The 19,778-nt window shown below is 39.9% G+C and overlaps 1 protein-coding gene across 1 annotated transcript in view; it reads left to right on the top strand.

Moving 5' to 3' along the window:
* lrp2a (low density lipoprotein receptor-related protein 2a) overlaps window positions 1-19,778 on the top strand; it is a 248,832-nt gene that overhangs the window by 151,262 nt on the left and 77,792 nt on the right. The window contains 6 exon segments of the mRNA XM_039757567.1: window positions 1,868-2,381; window positions 3,304-3,456; window positions 7,178-7,348; window positions 11,587-11,810; window positions 15,319-15,496; window positions 19,442-19,638. Coding sequence (XP_039613501.1) covers window positions 1,868-2,381; window positions 3,304-3,456; window positions 7,178-7,348; window positions 11,587-11,810; window positions 15,319-15,496; window positions 19,442-19,638 — 1,437 coding nt within the window.

Here is a 19,778-nt window from a genome sequence, read left to right as displayed (position 1 = left end):
GCCCTTAAGCTGTCCCATAGTGCATGTGCATGACAATAATCAATCTGAAATTATATTTGTGTTCAACTTAAACATATCTATCATAATCACAAAAAGCGTTTCAGGCAGCAAATCATTTTGGAAAAAAAATGACTGTTGTCCAGAGTAACTCCTATAATTTAAAGTTATATATGTTTAAGTACATTAGTCCCAAAAGCACTTCCAAAAATGTCCACTAAAGCAGGAAATCCTGTCAAAAATCCTAGCTGGATACAAATAGGGAATGTTTATAAAATAATAATAAAAATTTTTTTTCCATATGTTAAGCACAAACGACAGCTCTGTGGAGCACAAAAGGCAAAATTGAATTGCCTGTAGCATAAAGTTCCAAAACAGATTCCAATGGCAAAGTCAAAACACAGGGCAGAAAGTCAAAGAAATTCAGAATTTTAAAAAAGGCAGGGAGAAAGACACTTACACACCTTTGCCAACTCCAGAGCTCATTCACAATGAACTGTCAAGAACTGCAGAAATCCTCCGGATTTATAAGCAGAGGGCTGTTCCTGGTGGTTATTGGCAGGTGGTCCCATAGAACATTACCAAGGCATTAAAACATAAGCACAATTAATATCAAATAAACATTGTAGTCAACTGAGGAAACACGCATGCCCACCAAAAATGGTGGGGTATCAACCGGGTCGACTTTTTTTAATAACCAGTCCAGAAAAATAAACTGGCACTCTATGGTTTAAATAACAGAAGTAATGATAATATGGCCTGGTAGATTCTGGTTTTGAAAGGGAGGTTTTGTAGAATGTCAGGTTGGAGCTGTGTTTGGCAAGCTGCTCGTCCTGTCAGGAGCATCTCAGCTTTATAGTCAATGGATTGGAGGGGATGGAGTCAGATGTCTGAGCTGTTGGTGGAAAAATTAACAACACTGTCGTCGACAGTGCCGCCTCATGTCCTGCAGTGGTTGTGCTTGCTTCTGATGAGCAGCATTTCGGGGGTGGCAAGTGGGGTGAATGCCCCAGGCCCCTCACCTAAGGGGGCCCTGCTTTTGAGGTCCATGTGTCCCGTTTAAGCGGATTTATTATCTTGCAAAAATTTAGCTGAACACTGTAATGAGAAAATCCGGTGTATGTTAACATTATTTTTATTAAATTTGCGAGCAAGTTTATACAGTCCACACACACCGGTAACAGCATTTGATGTAACCGACCCTGCATGGGGTTGGTCAACCATAAGCCCAACACACTCCTAAGGCCTCCTCTGCTGGAAGGTGACCCTCTGACATGCAGCGTGACAAAATAAATAAAATTAAAACATATAAAAGAATAAAAAATTAACAAAGACATAAAACCTACAAAGCCTGGATGAGTTATAACAACAGCACACTGATTGTTTTGTCCAAGTTTGTGGATTTTAAGTTATTGATGGTTATTTATAATCAATTAAGGAGTCAGGACTTTTGCATTTTTTGTTTTGATTATGAATTTTAATTTTTTTTTAAGTTTGGATTTTTGGTTTTATAAATCTTTTAGCTCGGAAGCCTTGTTAGTTATTTTACAGCGTTTCTTTCTCATCTCCTGGTGTAGGTGCTTGTATTTAATATTTGCTTGTTTGATTTTTCTCTATTATTGGCAGAACAATACTTAGGAAAAATAAAAAAGAATAAAAATTAAGACAATATTTTGAGATATCAGTTTAAGTCTTGGAAGACATTAAACACATTATAATGCCAGCAAGCATTAACTTTCCATTTTAAAAATGATGTTAAAGTTCACAGGACTGAATAGCCATTTTTTATTGTAATCCAAACAAATGAAAACAGAATTTGCCATCCCACAGCAGCTGGTACAAAATTTCCCATTGTGTTCTCTCATTCTAGGCATCAATGAATGCACAGACCCTTCGATGCACCACTGCGACCACAACTGTACAGACACTCCAACCAGCTTCCGGTGCATGTGTCGACCTGGCTATCGGCTCATGTCTGACAACCGGACCTGTGATGATGTGGATGAATGTAACGAGTCACCCAGTGTGTGCAGTCAACTCTGTGAAAACACTGTGGGTTCTTACATCTGCAAGTGTGCCCCGGGGTATATCAGGGAGCCCGATGGAAGAAGATGTCGACAGAACAGCAACATTGCTCCTTACCTTATTTTCAGCAATCGCTACTACCTCCGGAATCTCTCCACCGATGGGTCATCCTACTCGCTGATCCTACAAGGTCTGACCAGCGTGGTGGCTATGGATTTTGACAGAGTGGACAAAAGGTTGTACTGGATTGATGTGACTAGGGGAGTCATCGAAAGGATGTTTCTAAATGGCACCAATAAAGAGACCATCATCTCAGGAATTCGTCATGGAGAGGGTCTGGCTGTTGATTGGGTTGGCAGGTAAAAATATAGCAAAATTCAAAAATATTTGACAAGGTCTTATGGAATTAGACAAGGGGCTTGTGATTTATTTGCATAATCTGATTGATTTGATCCAGTTTTGCCATGTCCAACATGTTTAGATGTAAATTCCTAAGAAACATTTGGTCCTCGAAAGTTGTTTTAATTTTTGATTTTGATATACTTTATTAATCTCCTTGGGGAAATTATCTTTTCACATGACCTTTGGGGGTCAGAGTGCAGCCATTTGAGCAATTTTCCGGTTAAAGGCCTTACTCAAGGGCCCAATTGAGTAGGATCACAGTAACGGTTTGTAAACTTTTTAGAATTTTTAAAATTTCTAAAAAATTTGACTTTAAATGTCTTCGTTATGCGTTTCCCAAGATTGAAGAATTCTAACAGTTAACGAGCAGCCTTACGATTCATGTCCATGGTTTACAAGCTACTTGTTTGCATTTTTCTCAAAAGCCCTCACAATCGGCCACTTCAAGAACTACTTTGTTAACCCTGCTCTGAAGTTGCCCACAAAAAACATCCATTAAAAACATTTGATTGGCAATACTGTAATTATGGGTTTGTCGTTCTTTGAATCAAATAAAGTTGTGAAAAGTAATGTAAAGTATAAACATCATGACTTCATGAACAAATAAGATGAACAATATAAATAAGCACAAATTGGACACTGTGTCTAAGATGAAATTAAAATAAATGACAACATGATTCTTGCATGGCTTAAAATCTGAACAAGCTGACAAAAATCATAACAATAATCAAGAATTGAAGAAAGCGTCACCAATGTAATGCCATTTGTTTACAAAGAAGGCTTGAATCTGCTCATGTTAGCCCTTATTCCAGACTGGATTCACAGATTGTTGAGCTGGTCTGTAGAGAACATTCACAAATGTTTTTTTTTTTCTTTCAGAAAACTATACTGGGTGGACACTTACCTGGATTGTCTGAATGTGGCAGAGCTGGATGGACGATTTGTTAAAAAACTGGCACAACATTGCATAGATCCCAACAATACCTACTGCTTTGAAAACCCGAGAGGAGTTGTTGTGCATCCGAAATACGGGTAGGAAGATTTGTAAGGTTTTTTTTTTGCCATATTGTTCATTAAGATTTTAATTCCTCTTTGAATGCAAATTATTGTTATCATGTTTCCAATTACAATTTAATGTGTGCAATTACTATGACACTTTCATACTAGATCAGCACCTCAAGGTCATCGTCGGTCTCCTATGCAAAGTGAAATACCAGACTCAAGCTGGCAATGGATTCTGGATGTGGACAAATTCTGCATTCACATACAATCAGAGTTTTTGGAGTGATTCCATGACTTTCCACTTCATTCTATTCATGTGTATTTCTATATAGTGTTTTGGGAAAAACACAAAGTCGTGAATAGTAAGCCACCTAAAAAAGTTCTGCTTAGATGAATTGGCCAAAATGTGTGAGTGGGTTGTGAGATGGACGGACACCCCATGCTGGGATGTTTTCTGCCTTGAGCACAGTGCTGCTGAGATAAGTTTCTTGTTCCTTGCGACTCTGAATTGAAGTAAGCAGGTTTGAGAATGCTATAATATAATATAATATAATATAATATAATATAATATAATATAATATAATATAATATAATATAATATAATATCTGCGGTGGGCTGGCGTCCGTGCCTGGGGTTTGTTTCCTGCCTTGTGCCCTGTGTTGGCTGGGATTGGCTCCAGCAGACCCCCGTGACCCTGTAGTTAGGATATAGCGGGTTAGAAAATGGATGGATGGATAATATAATATAATATAATATATGTGTTTGATGTGAATTTGACGATGTTACATTGCCCCTAGAGTGTGTGTATATGTATTTGTGTGTGTATATGCCTTGTAGACTCCAGTTTGCCTGCAACTCTGCTCAAAAACAAATTGGAGCTGCTTAGTGTCTTTTCCACCTGATTGCTGCTGTTGTACTGACAAAGGGTTTAGGATACGGATGTGTGTCTTAGTCTTGTTGCAGGGATGATTATTTAGCAGTAGTTCTTCTCCCTCTTGCTAAGTTGTTGCTGTTGTTCTCTGTTGCTTATGATGCCTGAACCTTGTAATCATTCTTGTATGTATTATAACTTGCATTGTAAACTGCTTTCGATAAAATCATATGTTAAATAATAATAATTATAATAATAATAATAATAATAATAATGTATTTCTTATAAATTAGTTCTACATACTATGGTTTTTACTATTATTTTATTAGGAATAAGTGTATTCCATAAAATGCAGCATGAACCAGAATAATCACCAAGCATACATAAATTCAAATGAGCACTGAACCATTAGTATAGTAAATGGTCCCCACTTTGAGGGTCCCTAACCCACCCTTTATCCTGCTATTTGCCCCTGGCCCCTTCATATCTCTGTTTGTTGCTACACTTCTTAAATTATTCTGCAGTCACGTGATGGGAGTGTCAAGGGAAATAAAAACAGGAACCTGGGTAGAAGCATTGCTGTGGCATTCAGTATCTTAGCAGTAAGCCTCCACTTGGACCTCTTGCACTGATGTGGACGTTATTCTCGTGAATACTTGCAGTCATACACAAGTATGTCTACTAATCAGAAAACACTCTATTTAAAATTGGAACTTAAATCATCCAAGCAGAAACTAGTCAAAACGCAACAAACAAAATCAATTGAACACCAATTTTGCCTTCTGCAATGATACAAGGTACATAATACCTGAGCAGAATCTCAGTCTGAGCTCCCCTTTTTATTTTTCTTCTCCCAGCTTTCGGGGCCATATGGATAGGGTAGCATAGCAGGCCAGAGTCATAAACAGGCAAAAGGCATGGGCTAGGGATGGAGCTCCAACCAACTCCCATCACTAGTGCATGAACAATACTTAGTTTGCACTGTATTGTTCTATACCATCCCAAGACTGATTTACAAGAAATGAAATTAAACTCATTGATTTTGCAGCCTACAGAGTATGAAGAATGAGAAAATGCAATGGCCGCTGTGGCCACCAGAGGGCGATCCAGCAGCCCAAACCCCAACGCAGACAGACTTGGACACATGTTTTGCCACACAGCACACTCTTATTATAGTGGGGAAGCGCTTTTCCCTCACTCCCCACCCCATAGCACAGTTCCAAACAGTCCCAGCACCAATACAAGCAAGACACAGGACTTACTTTCCTTCCTTCTCTTTCTCTTCCTCGCTCCACCTCCACTCCTCCTCTATCAAGCTTCGTCCTCTTCCGCCTGACTGGCCCTGTGAGTGAAGCGAGGGGGCTCCTTTTAAGCTGGTCTTACGAGTGTTCCAGGTGGCTCGTTAATCGCTCCCAGGTGTGGTGAAAGCCTAATTAATGTAAGGCACTGCCACTGCCCCTGACAGCCCCCACGGGAACCCATGGAGTTGTAACCATTTGTCACACCGCATATTGTGAAAGGAACAGTACTAAGCTGTGGGTCCCAGTGTTTGTAGTATTTAACAGAGCCTTCAAACTGAAGAATACACTGTAGTTGACTTCGGTAACTGGCATTTACTGTATATGTCAGATATTTCCATTTTTGTTTGTTTTTTTCTTCTCGAAATGCATTTTATCCAGACTTTAAAAATCCATTTTCTCATGCTTTTAAAATCAGAGAGGGAGAGACTGCGACAGAGACATTCACGTCTCTGGTGACTCTTCCTATGAAGTCAGTAGACAGATTGGGAGAGCATTGTGGTCATGACGACGCTGGAAAGGGGTGTGTGGTGCTCGTGATATCTGTGCATAAGGACAAAGGTCCAAGTCTTCAGAGTCCTGGTGCTTCCTATCTTGCTATATGATTGTGAGACATCGACCCTATCCAGTGACCTGAGACAAAGACTGGACTATGTCTCTTCAGAGAATCCTTGGGTACCACTTGTTTGACTTTGTGTTGAATGAGCGGTTTCTCATGGAGTCCTGAATGAGGAACACTACCTGCATTGTGAGGGAGCCTCAGTTATAGCACTATGGCCATATGGCTCGATTCCCCTGAGTGGCTGGACCAGGCCAAGGGAATGCCCACGTAGTACCTGGCTGAAGCAGATAGATTGTCATTTCGGGAGGGTGAGACTGGACTGTATCTCAGCCTGAAGGGTTGCCAACCAGGATCCCGAGCTGTTTCGTTGAGTGGTGGGTACGGCAACACACTGTACCGGTGCATGCTCCCCAACCTGACCTGACCTGAATCAAAAAATCTTACAGAGCTATCATTTGCGTTCATATATTTTATTAATGTTATGTTTATAAAATATCCACAACATCATTTCATTTTTCCTGACTGGCACCAGTTGGTGGTATCATTGCTATGATGTGACAACTTGTCCCAGAAGTCACATGAGATGATGTCATTTATGTGTTCAAGATTGTGGATATCCTCTGAAACACTTTCGCTATGTGCAAACATATCCCCGCTACAGATTTCGGGTTTTAAATAATTGTTTTTTTTTCTCCCGACTCAATTTTTGAACAATGTTTGAGTTTAGGCACTTTGGTGAAATATTTTTTTTTTGGTTCTAACTGGTTAACAAATCATCTTCTGGTCCACAAAATTATAAACACAGCTCCGTGTTGTTTTGAGGAAACACAGTGTATTTGTGTTCAGTAGTTTGAATGGTTATACGAGTTTAGTACTCAAGATTTCAGAAGCGGGTGAACGTGCTACCATGAAAAGAAAATTCCAAGTAAGTATCATTAGGATGCTAGGCAATTTTATGGAACCACAATTTTATGTAAAAATATGTTTTTCATCTACTAATTTATTTTTTTGTTTCATAGATTTGTGTTCTGGACTGACTGGGGATATAAAGCATTCATTGGACGAGTTGGAATGGATGGGACAAACAAAACAGTGATTATCTCAACAAAGATCGAGTGGCCCAACGGCGTCACTATTGACTACACAAATGACAAACTCTACTGGGCTGACGCTCATCTCAACTACATTGAGTATGTCAATAAAATTATTCGCTTTTTTCACGTTCTTTGTCCCACCAAACAATAACATGTATGATACACTGGACAAAGTGTCCCTGCCTAGGAAGAGGAAGCCCCATGTTCTTGTGGTTTATAAAAATAATAAGGCTTGGTCAGAATGTATCTCAGGAGGTCTGCCACTGCTTTAGATGTTGGTCTCTTAGAGAAGGGACATTCAGGGTGGTGATAAAGACCTTAGCATTTCACCAAAGTCATGTTTGATGTGGCAGTAAATATCTGCTTTAGTCTAGTCATACAACAGCACTAGGGCCTTGTTAATTGTAAAGGCGTTACTGAGCCACAAGACATTTTGATGAACTTTAAATCACTTCATTGAAATAAAAACTGGAGAACTTCATTTTTCAAGCTATGGGCACAATTCTAGTTGCTTGGAACTGTTTACACTAAATATCAGGACCTGACAGGATAGCGTGGAACACCCCAGACAGCCAAATCCAGGGGTGCAACAAACTGTTTTGAGGGGGTATGAATGTATTTTAATTTTGTGTGCATTTCATAATGTATAGACTTGTCATAAACATTGGTTTAGGGGTTTATAAGCTAAAATGTAGACAATAATATTGAACAGTGAAATTCACCAAAGCAGTTGTCGCAATACAGTAATCCCTCCTTGATCGCAGGGATTGCGTTCCAGACCCCCCCACGATAGGTGAAAATCGGCGAAGTAGAAACCATACGTTTGTATGGTTATTTTTATATATTTTAAGCCCTTATAAACTCTCCCACACTCTTATAAACATTTATTGCACAGTTATACAGCATAATCCCTTTGTATTCTCTTAGATATTATGTAAGATTCATTGAAATTATGTATGTAAACACACTGTTTATATGCAGTAAAACCTAAATATTATTTTAAAGATATCGAGTGTCTCCGTTATCACATACAGTATGTTACAGCCATTACGATAGACAGGCCACCAGCAATAAATACGTGCAATGCAAGAAAACTTGTAAATAGTAAATGTGTGTACAGTGACACTAAACGTACGTACATGTACTAAGTATTGTAAGTAGAAAATTAATTATGGTTACTCACCAACAATGACACGATGACTTTTCCGATAACAATGAGTTTAATTTTACTGAACAACAAAGGAGAGCGTTACAGCTCTCCTAAAAAAGCCTCTTCAGGCGACTGTGTAGCACTGCCGTTGTTCTTCTTCTGGCAGTCTTCAATCCAAATCCCTAAAGCAGATTCCATCCAGACTACTGCTTTATTACATCCACTTACAACTCGTTTTGCACGCTGGTTAAAAGGACACTGTGGCCATAGATCTTATATTCCTTTCCTACTTTATAAATAAAAAGAATCGTAGCCTCATCGATGCCGTAATGGCGTTCTACAGCGGTGTAGCTTTTCCCTTCCTTCAACATATCCAAAACGTTTACCTTTTCGGCAATCGTTAACATCTTCTGTTAGCGCTTGGGCATGGCCCCTGAAGCAGTAGCAGGAGCAGATCATTTTGGAGCCTTAATGAAGGGCTTGACTATGCACAAAGATAAACACAAAAGAGCACAGAAGTGCACAGAAGAACACGTTGATGATGAATGAGCGAGACGAGACTTCCTAGTTAACGCCGCGGAATCGAATTCGGCACTGTGTCGCTGAGCCATTCAGCACACAGGAACTTAACTGCGTGATCTGATTGGTTAGCTTCTCAGCCATCTGCCAATAGCGTCCCTTGTATGAAATCAACTGGGCAAACCAACTGAGGAAGCATGTACAGGAAGTAAATAGACCCATTGTCCGCAGAACCCACAAGCATCGAAAAATCTGTGTTATATATTTAGATATGCTTACATATAAAATCCACGATAGAGTGAAGCCGCGATATAGTGAGGGATTACTGTAATTATGCTTTGTTCAAGAGGCCAGAGTTGAAGAATTCAGGGTACGGTAGGATTCAGAAAGTATTCAGTCCCCTTCATTTTTTTCACATTTTGTAGCCTCATGCTAAAAAAGAGTCCATTAATTTCTTCCCCAGATCAAGCGTCACTTGGTACAGTAGAATGACAAAGCAAATACATTTACTGTATTACAATAAAAAACTGACAATTCACATTGACACAAGTATTTAGACCTTTTACTCACAAAACGGTAGTTAGACCAGCTATGTTATACCGGCTGGAGACCAAAAGACAGGAGATAGAGCTCGAGGTGTCAGAGTTAAAGATGGTAAGATTTGCATTGGGTGTGACGAGGAAGGACAGGATTAGAAATGAGGACATTAGAGGGTCAGCTCAAGTTGGATGGTTGGGAGACAAAGTCAGAAAGGCGAGATTGTGTTGGTTTGGATATGTGTAGAGGAAAGATGCTGGGCTTATTGGGAAAAGGATGCTAAGGATAGTGCTACCAGGCCAGAGGAAGGCCTGAGAGAAGGTTTATAGATGTGGTGAGAGAGGACATGCAGGTGATGGGTGTGACAGAGCAAGATGCAGAGGACAGGAAAGTATGGAAAAAGATGATCCAGGGTTCACCTGAAACAAGAAGAAGAAGAATACTCAGTGTTTTGTTGAAGCCCCTTTGGCAGCCATTCCAGCCTGGAGTCTTCTTGGGTATGATGTGACAAGGTTCACGCACCTGGATTTGGGGATTTTCTGCCATTCTTATCTGCAGATCCTCTCAAGCTCTGTAAGATTGAGATTGTCAGTGGACACCAATTTTCAGGTGTCACCGGAGAAATTTGATTGGGTTCAAGTCTGGGTTCTGGCTGGGCCACTCAAGGACATTCACAGAGTTTTACTTCAGCCACTCTTTTGTTTTTTTGTGTCGTGCTTGAGGTCATTGATCTTTTGGAAAGTGAATTTTCAGCTTAGTCGGATTGGTGGGTGTTTTGTAATGATGGTTGTCCTCCTGGAATCTTCTCCCATCTCCACCCAGTTTCTTTGGACCTCAGCCAGAGTGACCTTTGGTTTCTTAGTCACTCCTCTTACCAAGCCCCTTCTCCCACAATTGCTCAGTTTGACCCGGTGGCCAGCTGTGGGAAGAGTCTGGGTGGTTTAAGACTTCTTCCATTTAACAATTATGAAGGCCACTGTGCTCTAAGAAACTTTCAATGCAGCAGGAATTTGTGTCACCTTCCCCAAATCTGTGCCTTAGCACAATCCTATCTCTACTGTAAGCTCAGCAAGCACTTCCTTCTACCTCAGGGCTTGGTTTTTGCTGAACTGTGGGACCTTCTATAGACATGTCTGTGGCTTTTTTAATCAGTCTGATTGATTGACTTGACCACATGTACAGGGTCATCTTAACACCTGGGCACACTGGGCAGTTGCTTGGGGTCCATACGAGTATAGGGACCCATGCTAATCTAGGTATGTTGTGACTTGTTGATTAATCTTTGCTGTACAGCATGTTTTTTAATGTTTAAACACTGATTTTGTTGGAAGTATCAATACAATAAATATACAGTATATTTAATCTTATCTATCATTTACGTTTTTATTCTTGTGAGTGGTTGTGTAGGTAGGGTGCCCCAGTGCACTGCTTTGTCCGGGGGCCTTTAATGCTGTTAAGACGGCCCTGCACAGGTGAACTCCAAACAAGGTGTAGAAACATCTCAGTGATCATCGATAGAATGGGAAGCACCTGAGCTCAATTTCAAGTGTCATAGCTAAAGGGTCTGAATATTTGTGTTAATGTCATATTTCAGTTTTTACATTTTAGTGCATTTTTGCTTTGTCTTTTGGGGAATGGAGTGTTCCTAGATGAGGGAGAAAGTAATTTAAATGATTTTAGCACAAGGCTGCAACATAACAGTTTGTAAAAAAGTAAAAGGCCTGACTACATGTAGAGGATTTTAGTTCTGGGGTAATGGCTATTCATCGCTCTTAGGTCATTGAGCAGCAGTAGCGTTCCAGCTCCTCCTGTTATAATGGTATCAGCTTTTCACACTTCAAAGGTTAATAAAAGAAATGACTACACAAGACCTTTCAAAATTGTAGTACTGAATGATGGTGAGCCATATTTTAACCAGCTGTTACATGTCTATTCTGTTAGAAAATAATAATAGTCATTATAATGGTCCATCTCCATTAATATTTAGCAAAAGTAAGAACTGTTTTATATTTGACGTCTTTTTACTGATCATTGCAGCACTGGCTCACATATACAAAGTTCAATGCATTTTGGGGATTCCTTGAATCCATGCTCTCACACAACCTAATGAGTATTCATTTTTAAACAGGTATTCTGACCTAGATGGAAATCATCGCCACGCTGTTTATGACGGGACCCTACCACATCCTTTTGCCATCACTTTATTTGAAGATACAATTTACTGGACAGACTGGAACACCCGAACAATAGAGAAAGGAAACAAATATGACGGATCAGGCCGGACAGCGCTAGCGAACACGACGCAGAGGCCTTTTGATATTCATGTATATCACCCTTATCGACAGCCAATAGGTGAGGAGTGTTTGCTGCTCATTTAAGATTCTCGGTTCTTCTACTGAACCATTTCTTATGACTGATTTGAAAAGAAAATTATAAACTGCAAGAGGAAGCAGATAAACATGAAGAATGATTTGGGCGCCACTGGCTACCGATTGAGTAATATTGTCTTGAAACTTTATAGTTTCAGCCTGAGGTGGATTGAGCTCCTGTGTTGTTTGACCCTTGATGGTAACTTCCTGGATATGCGTTGTTTAAATAGTGGAGAGACTGGGTGGGAGGCAGGGCATGAATGATGTCATGGAGCTTCTGGTTGGTCGAGGTCTTTTTGGCTGAGGGTGGAAGTGGACAACAGTTAGGCTGTAGTGTAACTCTCAGTTCTCCTGCAGACTCTGCAGTTGTAAATGCTCTGCAGAGAGGGCAGTGGGGTCCTGGTGATCTTCTCAGCAGTCTTTACCACTCTCTGCAGGCATTTGCGGTCCATAGCTGTAGTGTTACCGTACCACACGGTGATGCAGCTGGTCAAGATACTCTCAACAATGCAGCTGTAAAAGTTGCCGACATACCAAACTTCCTCAGCCCCCTCAAAAAGTACAGCCGTTGTTGAGCCCTCTTGACCAGCTGTGTGGTGTTAAGAGTCCAAGTGAGGTCCTCACTGATGTAGACGCCCAGGTACTGTATTTAATGCTGCTAACACTCTCCACTTCAAGCTCTCGGATGAACAGTGGCCGGTGAGGTCTCCTCTCCTTCCTCATGTTCACTATCATCTCCTTCATCTTGTCTGTGATGCCAGACTGTCCACCTCCCTACTGTAGGCCATCTCATCCCGACAAGTGATGCGTCCAAATACTGCAATGTCATCTGCAAAATTTAGGATGATGTTATCTTTGTGGGAGGCGACACAGTTGTGGGTGAACAGGGTGTAGAGGATAGGGTTAAGGACGCATCCCTGTGGGGTGCCTGTGTTTGTGATAATGGTGGCTGAAATCTTATTACCAATCCTGACAGACTGGGGCCTGCCAGTCAGAAAGACTAGGAGCCAGTTACAGAAGGTGGGGTGCAGGCCAAGTGCAGAGAGTTTATAGGGGATAACCGTGTTAAAGCTGTAGTCAACAAAGAGCATCCTGATGTAGGAGTCTTTGTTCTCCGGATGGGAGAGGGAATAATGTAGTGCAGCCGCGATGGCATCTGAGGTAGACCTGTTGGCCCGGCAGGCATACTGCAGGGGGTCCAGAGTGTCCGGTATGCTGCTCTGACGCTTCATGATGATTGGAGTGAGTGCTACCGGCCTGTAATCATTCAGGTCCAAAGTTTAACTTGCTTAATTAGAAAAATATGATTTAATAAATTACTTAAGGGATATTTTTCAGCCTACTAGCTAACTGGAGCGTTTGAAATAAGTGATAATAATTTTCATATTGATCAGTGGATGTGCAACCTTCAGTGCATTTGATGGAATCACATTTAATTACTGAACCTTCTGAATCCCTGTGGGATGGCATCTATATATGCTCTGCAGTCAGTGATGACATTTTTTTATTAACTAAGGAAAATCATCAATCCCAAAAACCCTCAATTTCTAAACCAGTTAGATCCAAATTTTATCACCCATCTTTAAGGTGTTATGTTGTAATTGTATAGAAAAAGGCACGCTAAGCTCATAGTTGCCACTGGTTTAATGCAATGAATATGTTAGACTAGCATATGTTATGAGCTGGAGTTCCACAGTACATAGTCCCAAAAATGCCCACTAAAGGGGTAACTGTAAAACTCAGGGAGTAACAAGGGCATATAAAAATGTTATATATATATCATATTTATTCTTCACAAGAAAAATGCTTTGTAATAATGTGACTCTCTAAAGAACACAAAAGGTGTACAATGCCTGTTAAAGGTAAGTCCAAAAGCAAACAAAATGCCAATACAGCACCCAAAGAGTGGTCAAAAGACAAAGCAAAAAGGTGAAAAAAATCCAATAAATCTTAAAAAAACACAAGAAAACTCACCAACTCCAGAGTGTATTTGAAATGAACGACCAAGAACTGTGGTAGACACTTCGGTTATATGAAACGAAAGGCAGTTCCGGGCAACGATTGGCAGGTGGCTCTACCTCTTGGAAGATCACTCACAAAACACACTGAACATAACAGATGCTTGAAAAACACAGCAGACATTTTAAAAAAATAACAGGAATAAATGGCTCAAAGATGAACAAAAATGTCACAGCTCTTGAATTTGTACACCAGGCAGGGAAGAAACCCTGGCTGACATATAACAACTTGCTAGCAAATTTTTGGAAAGAAACTGGAAGCAAAGATGTAGTCGAAGCCAGAAAAAGGGTCACAACCACAAAAATCTATCATACAGTCACCAAAACCAAAAGAATAATTAAAAATTAAAGTCAAAAATATGGGCACAGGTCAAAACCAAAACCAATTCTTAGAAATAAGGTTGCCAAAAAGGCATTTGGAATCCGCAACCTCGGACAATGAAGTGTCCCAAACTGTGACCTTTTAACCTGTCACATCGTTACCAGAGGGCACATCTCTAACAACACAGGAACTGCCCTAAGGAAGAGACAAACAAAGTGGAGACAAATGTATACAAACAAAATGAAGGAAAGTAAGGACAAAATAATTTCTAGAAACAAAAGTAGAATCTAATTAAAAAAAAAAGAGATATTTGTATTCTAGGCCTTCAGAAATCCCTAAAGTGAATGCAACAGGTGAATAAATTAATGAAGAAAAATGTAAAATATATTAAGTAAAAACTTATTCATAACAGTATAGTTACAAATAAAAATGTTTACACTGCTATTTCATCCAAACGTCAGTTGTCATGGCACACCTGTACATTTTTATTATTTTAAAGCATTACTTTGAATCTCTTATTATTATTATTATTATTATTATTATTATTATTATTATTATTATTTCCACTTTGCCATTTTGTGTTTACAGTTGATGCCATTTTACAGTGTTCAATCATGAGCGCCACCATCTCGTTTATAGAATCAACACCCATTGCTAGTCATATGAACATGGTGTGTGATGGTATATCACATTACCAAGTCACCTCTCTTTCTGGTAGGGGTGTACAGTGACACTCATCCAAATCTATGGGTGCAATTAAAAAGAAATGGTACAGAATGACCCATATAGAACTCTCATGTAAGTTTCACATTAGTGATACCTCAGGAAATCAGTCAACATATCCTCTGTATACTCAAAGTATACTCTATTACCCTTTGGTCTTTACTCAGTTTTTCATGATCTACTTATAACTTTGACTATCGAAACATTCCCTGACTGTTTGTTTCTTTTTCCTATTCTGTTCATTGTCTCTTGTCCATTTAGTCACAAGAGGCAGGTCATAAATGGGAAAATCCTGTCTGCTGTATCACTAATGTTGCAAGAATGTAAGTTTAGGAAATGAACAATGTGAGTCTAGAAAGCGGATGGATGCGTTGAAATAAATAGCTGTTAAAGCACTTCTAACATTTCCTTTTTTCATCTTCTTTAAGTAACTAACCCCTGTGGACTCAATAATGGAGGATGCTCCCACTTATGCTTAATTAAAAATGGAGGGCAGGGTTATACCTGCGAATGTCCAGACAACTTTGTCACAATCCAGCTGGGTGGAGTAGCTCGCTGTCTCGCCATGTGTTCCAGTACCCAGTACCGATGTGCTGACAATGAGAGGTAACTTCAGATTTGTTCTTGCTTGTACTTCTTCCACCTACAGCATGTTCTTACATTTTTTTCCCTTTGCCATGTATTCCATTTATAAATACTCATACTTACTGACTTATGATTAGTTTGATTTTATCAGTTTACTTGTGACCTTTGTATTTTCTGTGGTGGTTTTGGTATTTAGAAATGTGGACTTTGCTTGTGACATTCTTAAGTATTTTCAATGTGCTACTGAAAAGACATAGCAGCACTTGAAGCTGTGCAGAGGACAGCAACCAGGTACATCCTAGGATTTCAGAATTAGAGGATTAAACACGTGTAGTCACAAGCAGAGGAGACTATGTGGGGCTCTAATCCAGGTCCTCAAAATTCTTAAAGGCACCGATGAATTCAACTTAACGATGAATCACATAGTCAGTCACATCAGAGGAAACTAAGGGGAAGTATGCTTAAGGTTAAACCTGGAGAACTTTCTTTGTTCAGAGCTATGAGAATCTGAAACAAACTAATGAGACATGTAATGGGAGCAAAAATTCTGACAACCCTTAAGAATTATCAGGATGAGATATTGGGACAAGCTTAGCAATTTGATAAACAAACTTCAGCCAGTAGTGTTGCAGCATCACTCCAAACCTGAGACACAATTGCACAACATCAAGTCTCAGGTGCAAATAAGAGTTTATTAATAAGGAAATACCTTTCAACAGGCTTCTCATCACAATATACTGTACAGTAGAGCAGTACATAGTTTTTCCCTGTGCATTTCTCACTCTTCTCCACAATCCCTGGGCCAAATGGAATGCTCTCTTTTAACACTAGAATCTCTGAAGCCTATGAATAAAGTCTTAATGACGGACCACCTTAAATTCCTTCGCACCTCTCCTCATCAGTGTCTTGTGCTTTGTAAATGTGTCAATCAGCACAAGCAGCATGCAGCCTACTACCCCATCCCCCGGACGAAGCTGAAGTTCTCTTATCTCAAGTCTTGTTTATCTGGGGATGAGGTGCCTGGAGTTGTATAGGGTAAATAATATATATTATTTGGAATACATACATTTCATGTGTGTTCCGTGTCTACAATCTGGGTAAATGTAGGATGACAAGAAATGTGAACACATAAATAAAACAGAAACTTTGTGTAAATGTTGGTGTGAAATGTATAATATGTGAAGACTGAAGTTCAAATATCAAATACTTTCGGAAAAGGTATAACAAAACAAGTGCCCCTTTATTCACCCTATGCAATTCTAGTGTTAACTCCGGACCCGGGAGTACTTTTGGAGCTTAATCTATTGTCACCGAGAAGCAAGTATGTCCCCAATCGTCCATGATCTGTCAGTATTCGACAGCTCCCCCTGACAGTCCTCACATAACCTGGCAGTGTTCGACAGCTCCCATGCTGTCTTGTAGGTGTCCATACTATGGCTTGCCAGACAGGATGGCCCCACCCACTGTAGAGGGGAACGTTCTGCTTATAGCAGGCAGTCATCCACTGTACTCACGTTCCAGGTGCCGAAGCCCAGCCAGAGTGTCTCTCCATGGTTGCTGGGGTGTCATCCCCTGCGTAGCTGTTTCCGCAGAGTCTTTCTTTTTCCATATCCTAGCACAGAAGGGGAATATCAGCCGCTGCCCAGATGACCTTCCTTATCTATGTCCTCCTGGTCAGGCAAGGGAGCAGAAACCATCCTGGAAGGAAAGCTGGTTGGTCCCTTACAAAATGAGCCTGATGCACTGAATGATCTCCTTCGTTATATTTGCCAAAAAAATGAAGGCAAACTAGATTAACGGAGGTGATCAGGAGGATAAGCATTAAAAATATGACAAAAAAGTTCAATGCTGAGAATCTATCCTATCTTTCATCAAACCTACTGGAAATGCTAATCCAGGAAACTAAGTCAAAAGCCATTAAAAAGGTTTGTAACTCTAAAGAAGAACACAAAAAGTAATGTGCTCTGATTTCTTATGAATTATAGTATATACTCGTATAAGTCGGGTCTTGAAATCGAAAAATCGATCATAAAATTAGACCCCGACTTATATGCCCGTTCAAAAATATGACACTTCATTTTTTTTTTTTACATCTTCTTGCCTCCTCCAATCTCACACCAGTTTCTCAGATGCATTGAATTTTTTTGCAGCAGCGCAGTTACCAATTTCCTTCGCCACTTCAACGACATTTAATTTAAAACCAGCTTCATATTTTCTTCTGATTGAAAGCTTCATCGCAGATAAGGGGTGCTCCTACGATAAAGGTGTATGAAGGTGTGAGATACAACAAAATCACAAATCAGTGCAAACGTCGCTTCAGAATAGTTTGGGTATTACTCTGTGGTCACATAGGCACAATACATAGAAAAAAAGGCTGTGTGCTCCGTGGTTACCCTCCATATCATAATCTCTTAGACCAACAGCGTGAGTTTTCTGCATTTGACTTATACGACCGACATTATAAAGTACTGGAAATTATACGGTAAAATCAAGCCGCGAATTATGTGCAGGAGAACTTAAACACAAGTATATACGGTATCCACAAACTCGGATGACCAGGAAGCGTATGATACCGAATTTTATCCTACTGTAGTGAAAAGTCAGCTCCATGCACCTCTCAGGCTTTTTGAATAACAACGTTAAAACAACTGATCTTCAAATTAGCGAAAAGAAGATGTTAAAATATACGTAAGGTTTCTAAACTCTTTCGGGGCACCCCACAACGGGATAACACACCAGAGAGCGTCTCGAAGTGCAATCGCCGAGTCTGTGGAAGACAGTTTATCTGCTGTCAGGGCAACCACATTCTGAGCTGATCTCAATCGCGCTATAAGTGCTGTCATCAATGGGTGATGCAGGGAACATTAGAACTGCAGGGAACAGGATTACTTGGCGACTAACCTGGCCACAACCCTACCTGATTGCTTTGTCTGTGTATAGGAGAGTGTTAGATCACGTTATATTAAATAACCGTACCGTTCATGTTTCAAGCTGAATAAAGCTGGTTTTGCTAAAGTACTGAGACTCAGCCTCGTGTTTTGGGGTGCAAGACAGAGACTCACACATTACAATACAACTGATAAAAAAAGATCTCTAATCAATTGTAGGTAGGTATATAATGTCACAAACAAAGCTGCAATAGATGAGTAATTAGTTTAAAATGAACTCAAACTGTTACATTTATAAAATTTCTTATGTTCTTATGTATAGTCAGGGTAGTGGCACAAGGCTGAGGATCTGCTTTGGTATCTGGAAGGTTGTAGGTTCAAATCTCATTACTGCCAGAAGGAATTCTACTCCTTTAGGCCCTTGAGCAAGACACTTAGATTGAAAATTACTCCAAGTTTGCTGTACGATAGCTGAACCTGTGCTCTGACTCCCAAAAGACATACGAGAAAACAGTTTCCCCTCAGGGACTGACAAATCAAAAAGGGGACAATTGGTACAATAAAAATGTAATGTATTTTAGTATTCAATAATTGAAGGAAAATGATAAACTTTGTGAGAATTCATGTGTTTTATGAATGTTTTTATTGCAATGCCATATTGAATTTTTTAGGTTTTCCATCATTTTATGATTCTTTTTTTTCCTCCTGGTTGCGGGGCATCACACAGTTCTAATATATGGTTGGGTGGTTTTCTCTATTCCCCTGAAGTTGGGTTGCCTTACTACTCTTTTGGCTTGAGACTTTTTTTACTCATTTTGAACTTTTTCGGCTCTAGACCTTTGCTTTGATTCCTCTCGTTTTGACCATTTTTTTTTTTTTGGTTTAATTCCCTTCCAAGTTGTGACCTTATTTTTTCCTCTTGATTGCTCTCATGCCTCAGTTCTTCATCCACTGATCTTTAAAATATACCATTCAATAGCCCTCAAAACACTTTCTTCTTTAAGTCTGTCATCACTTGCACAACAAATATATATACCTGGAGTGTTTCTGAAATGTACTAAATTGTCTTTGGTTTAAGGTGCATCCCTATATGGTGGAAATGCGATGGTCAGCAAGACTGCAGGGATGGATCAGACGAACCTCCTACATGTCCACACAGATATTGCCGCATTGGGCAGTTCCAGTGCAATGATGGGAACTGCACTAGTCCTCATGTCCTGTGTAACACTGTGCAAGACTGTCATGATGGCTCAGATGAAGACACCATACTCTGTGGTATGACTTTAACAGCTAACATCTGCACCTTCAATTTCAGTGCTCCTTTGTAAAAGTGACAATGACAATAAAAATCTATCTATCTATCTATCTATCTATCTATCTATCTATCTATCTATCTATCTATCTATCTATCTATC

Source organism: Polypterus senegalus, chromosome 6 (genome assembly GCF_016835505.1).
Source record: "Polypterus senegalus isolate Bchr_013 chromosome 6, ASM1683550v1, whole genome shotgun sequence".
Lineage (NCBI taxonomy): Eukaryota > Metazoa > Chordata > Cladistia > Polypteriformes > Polypteridae > Polypterus > Polypterus senegalus.
The sequence above is the reverse complement of the archived record's forward strand: the minus strand, read 5'-3'. Positions and strand labels throughout refer to the sequence as shown.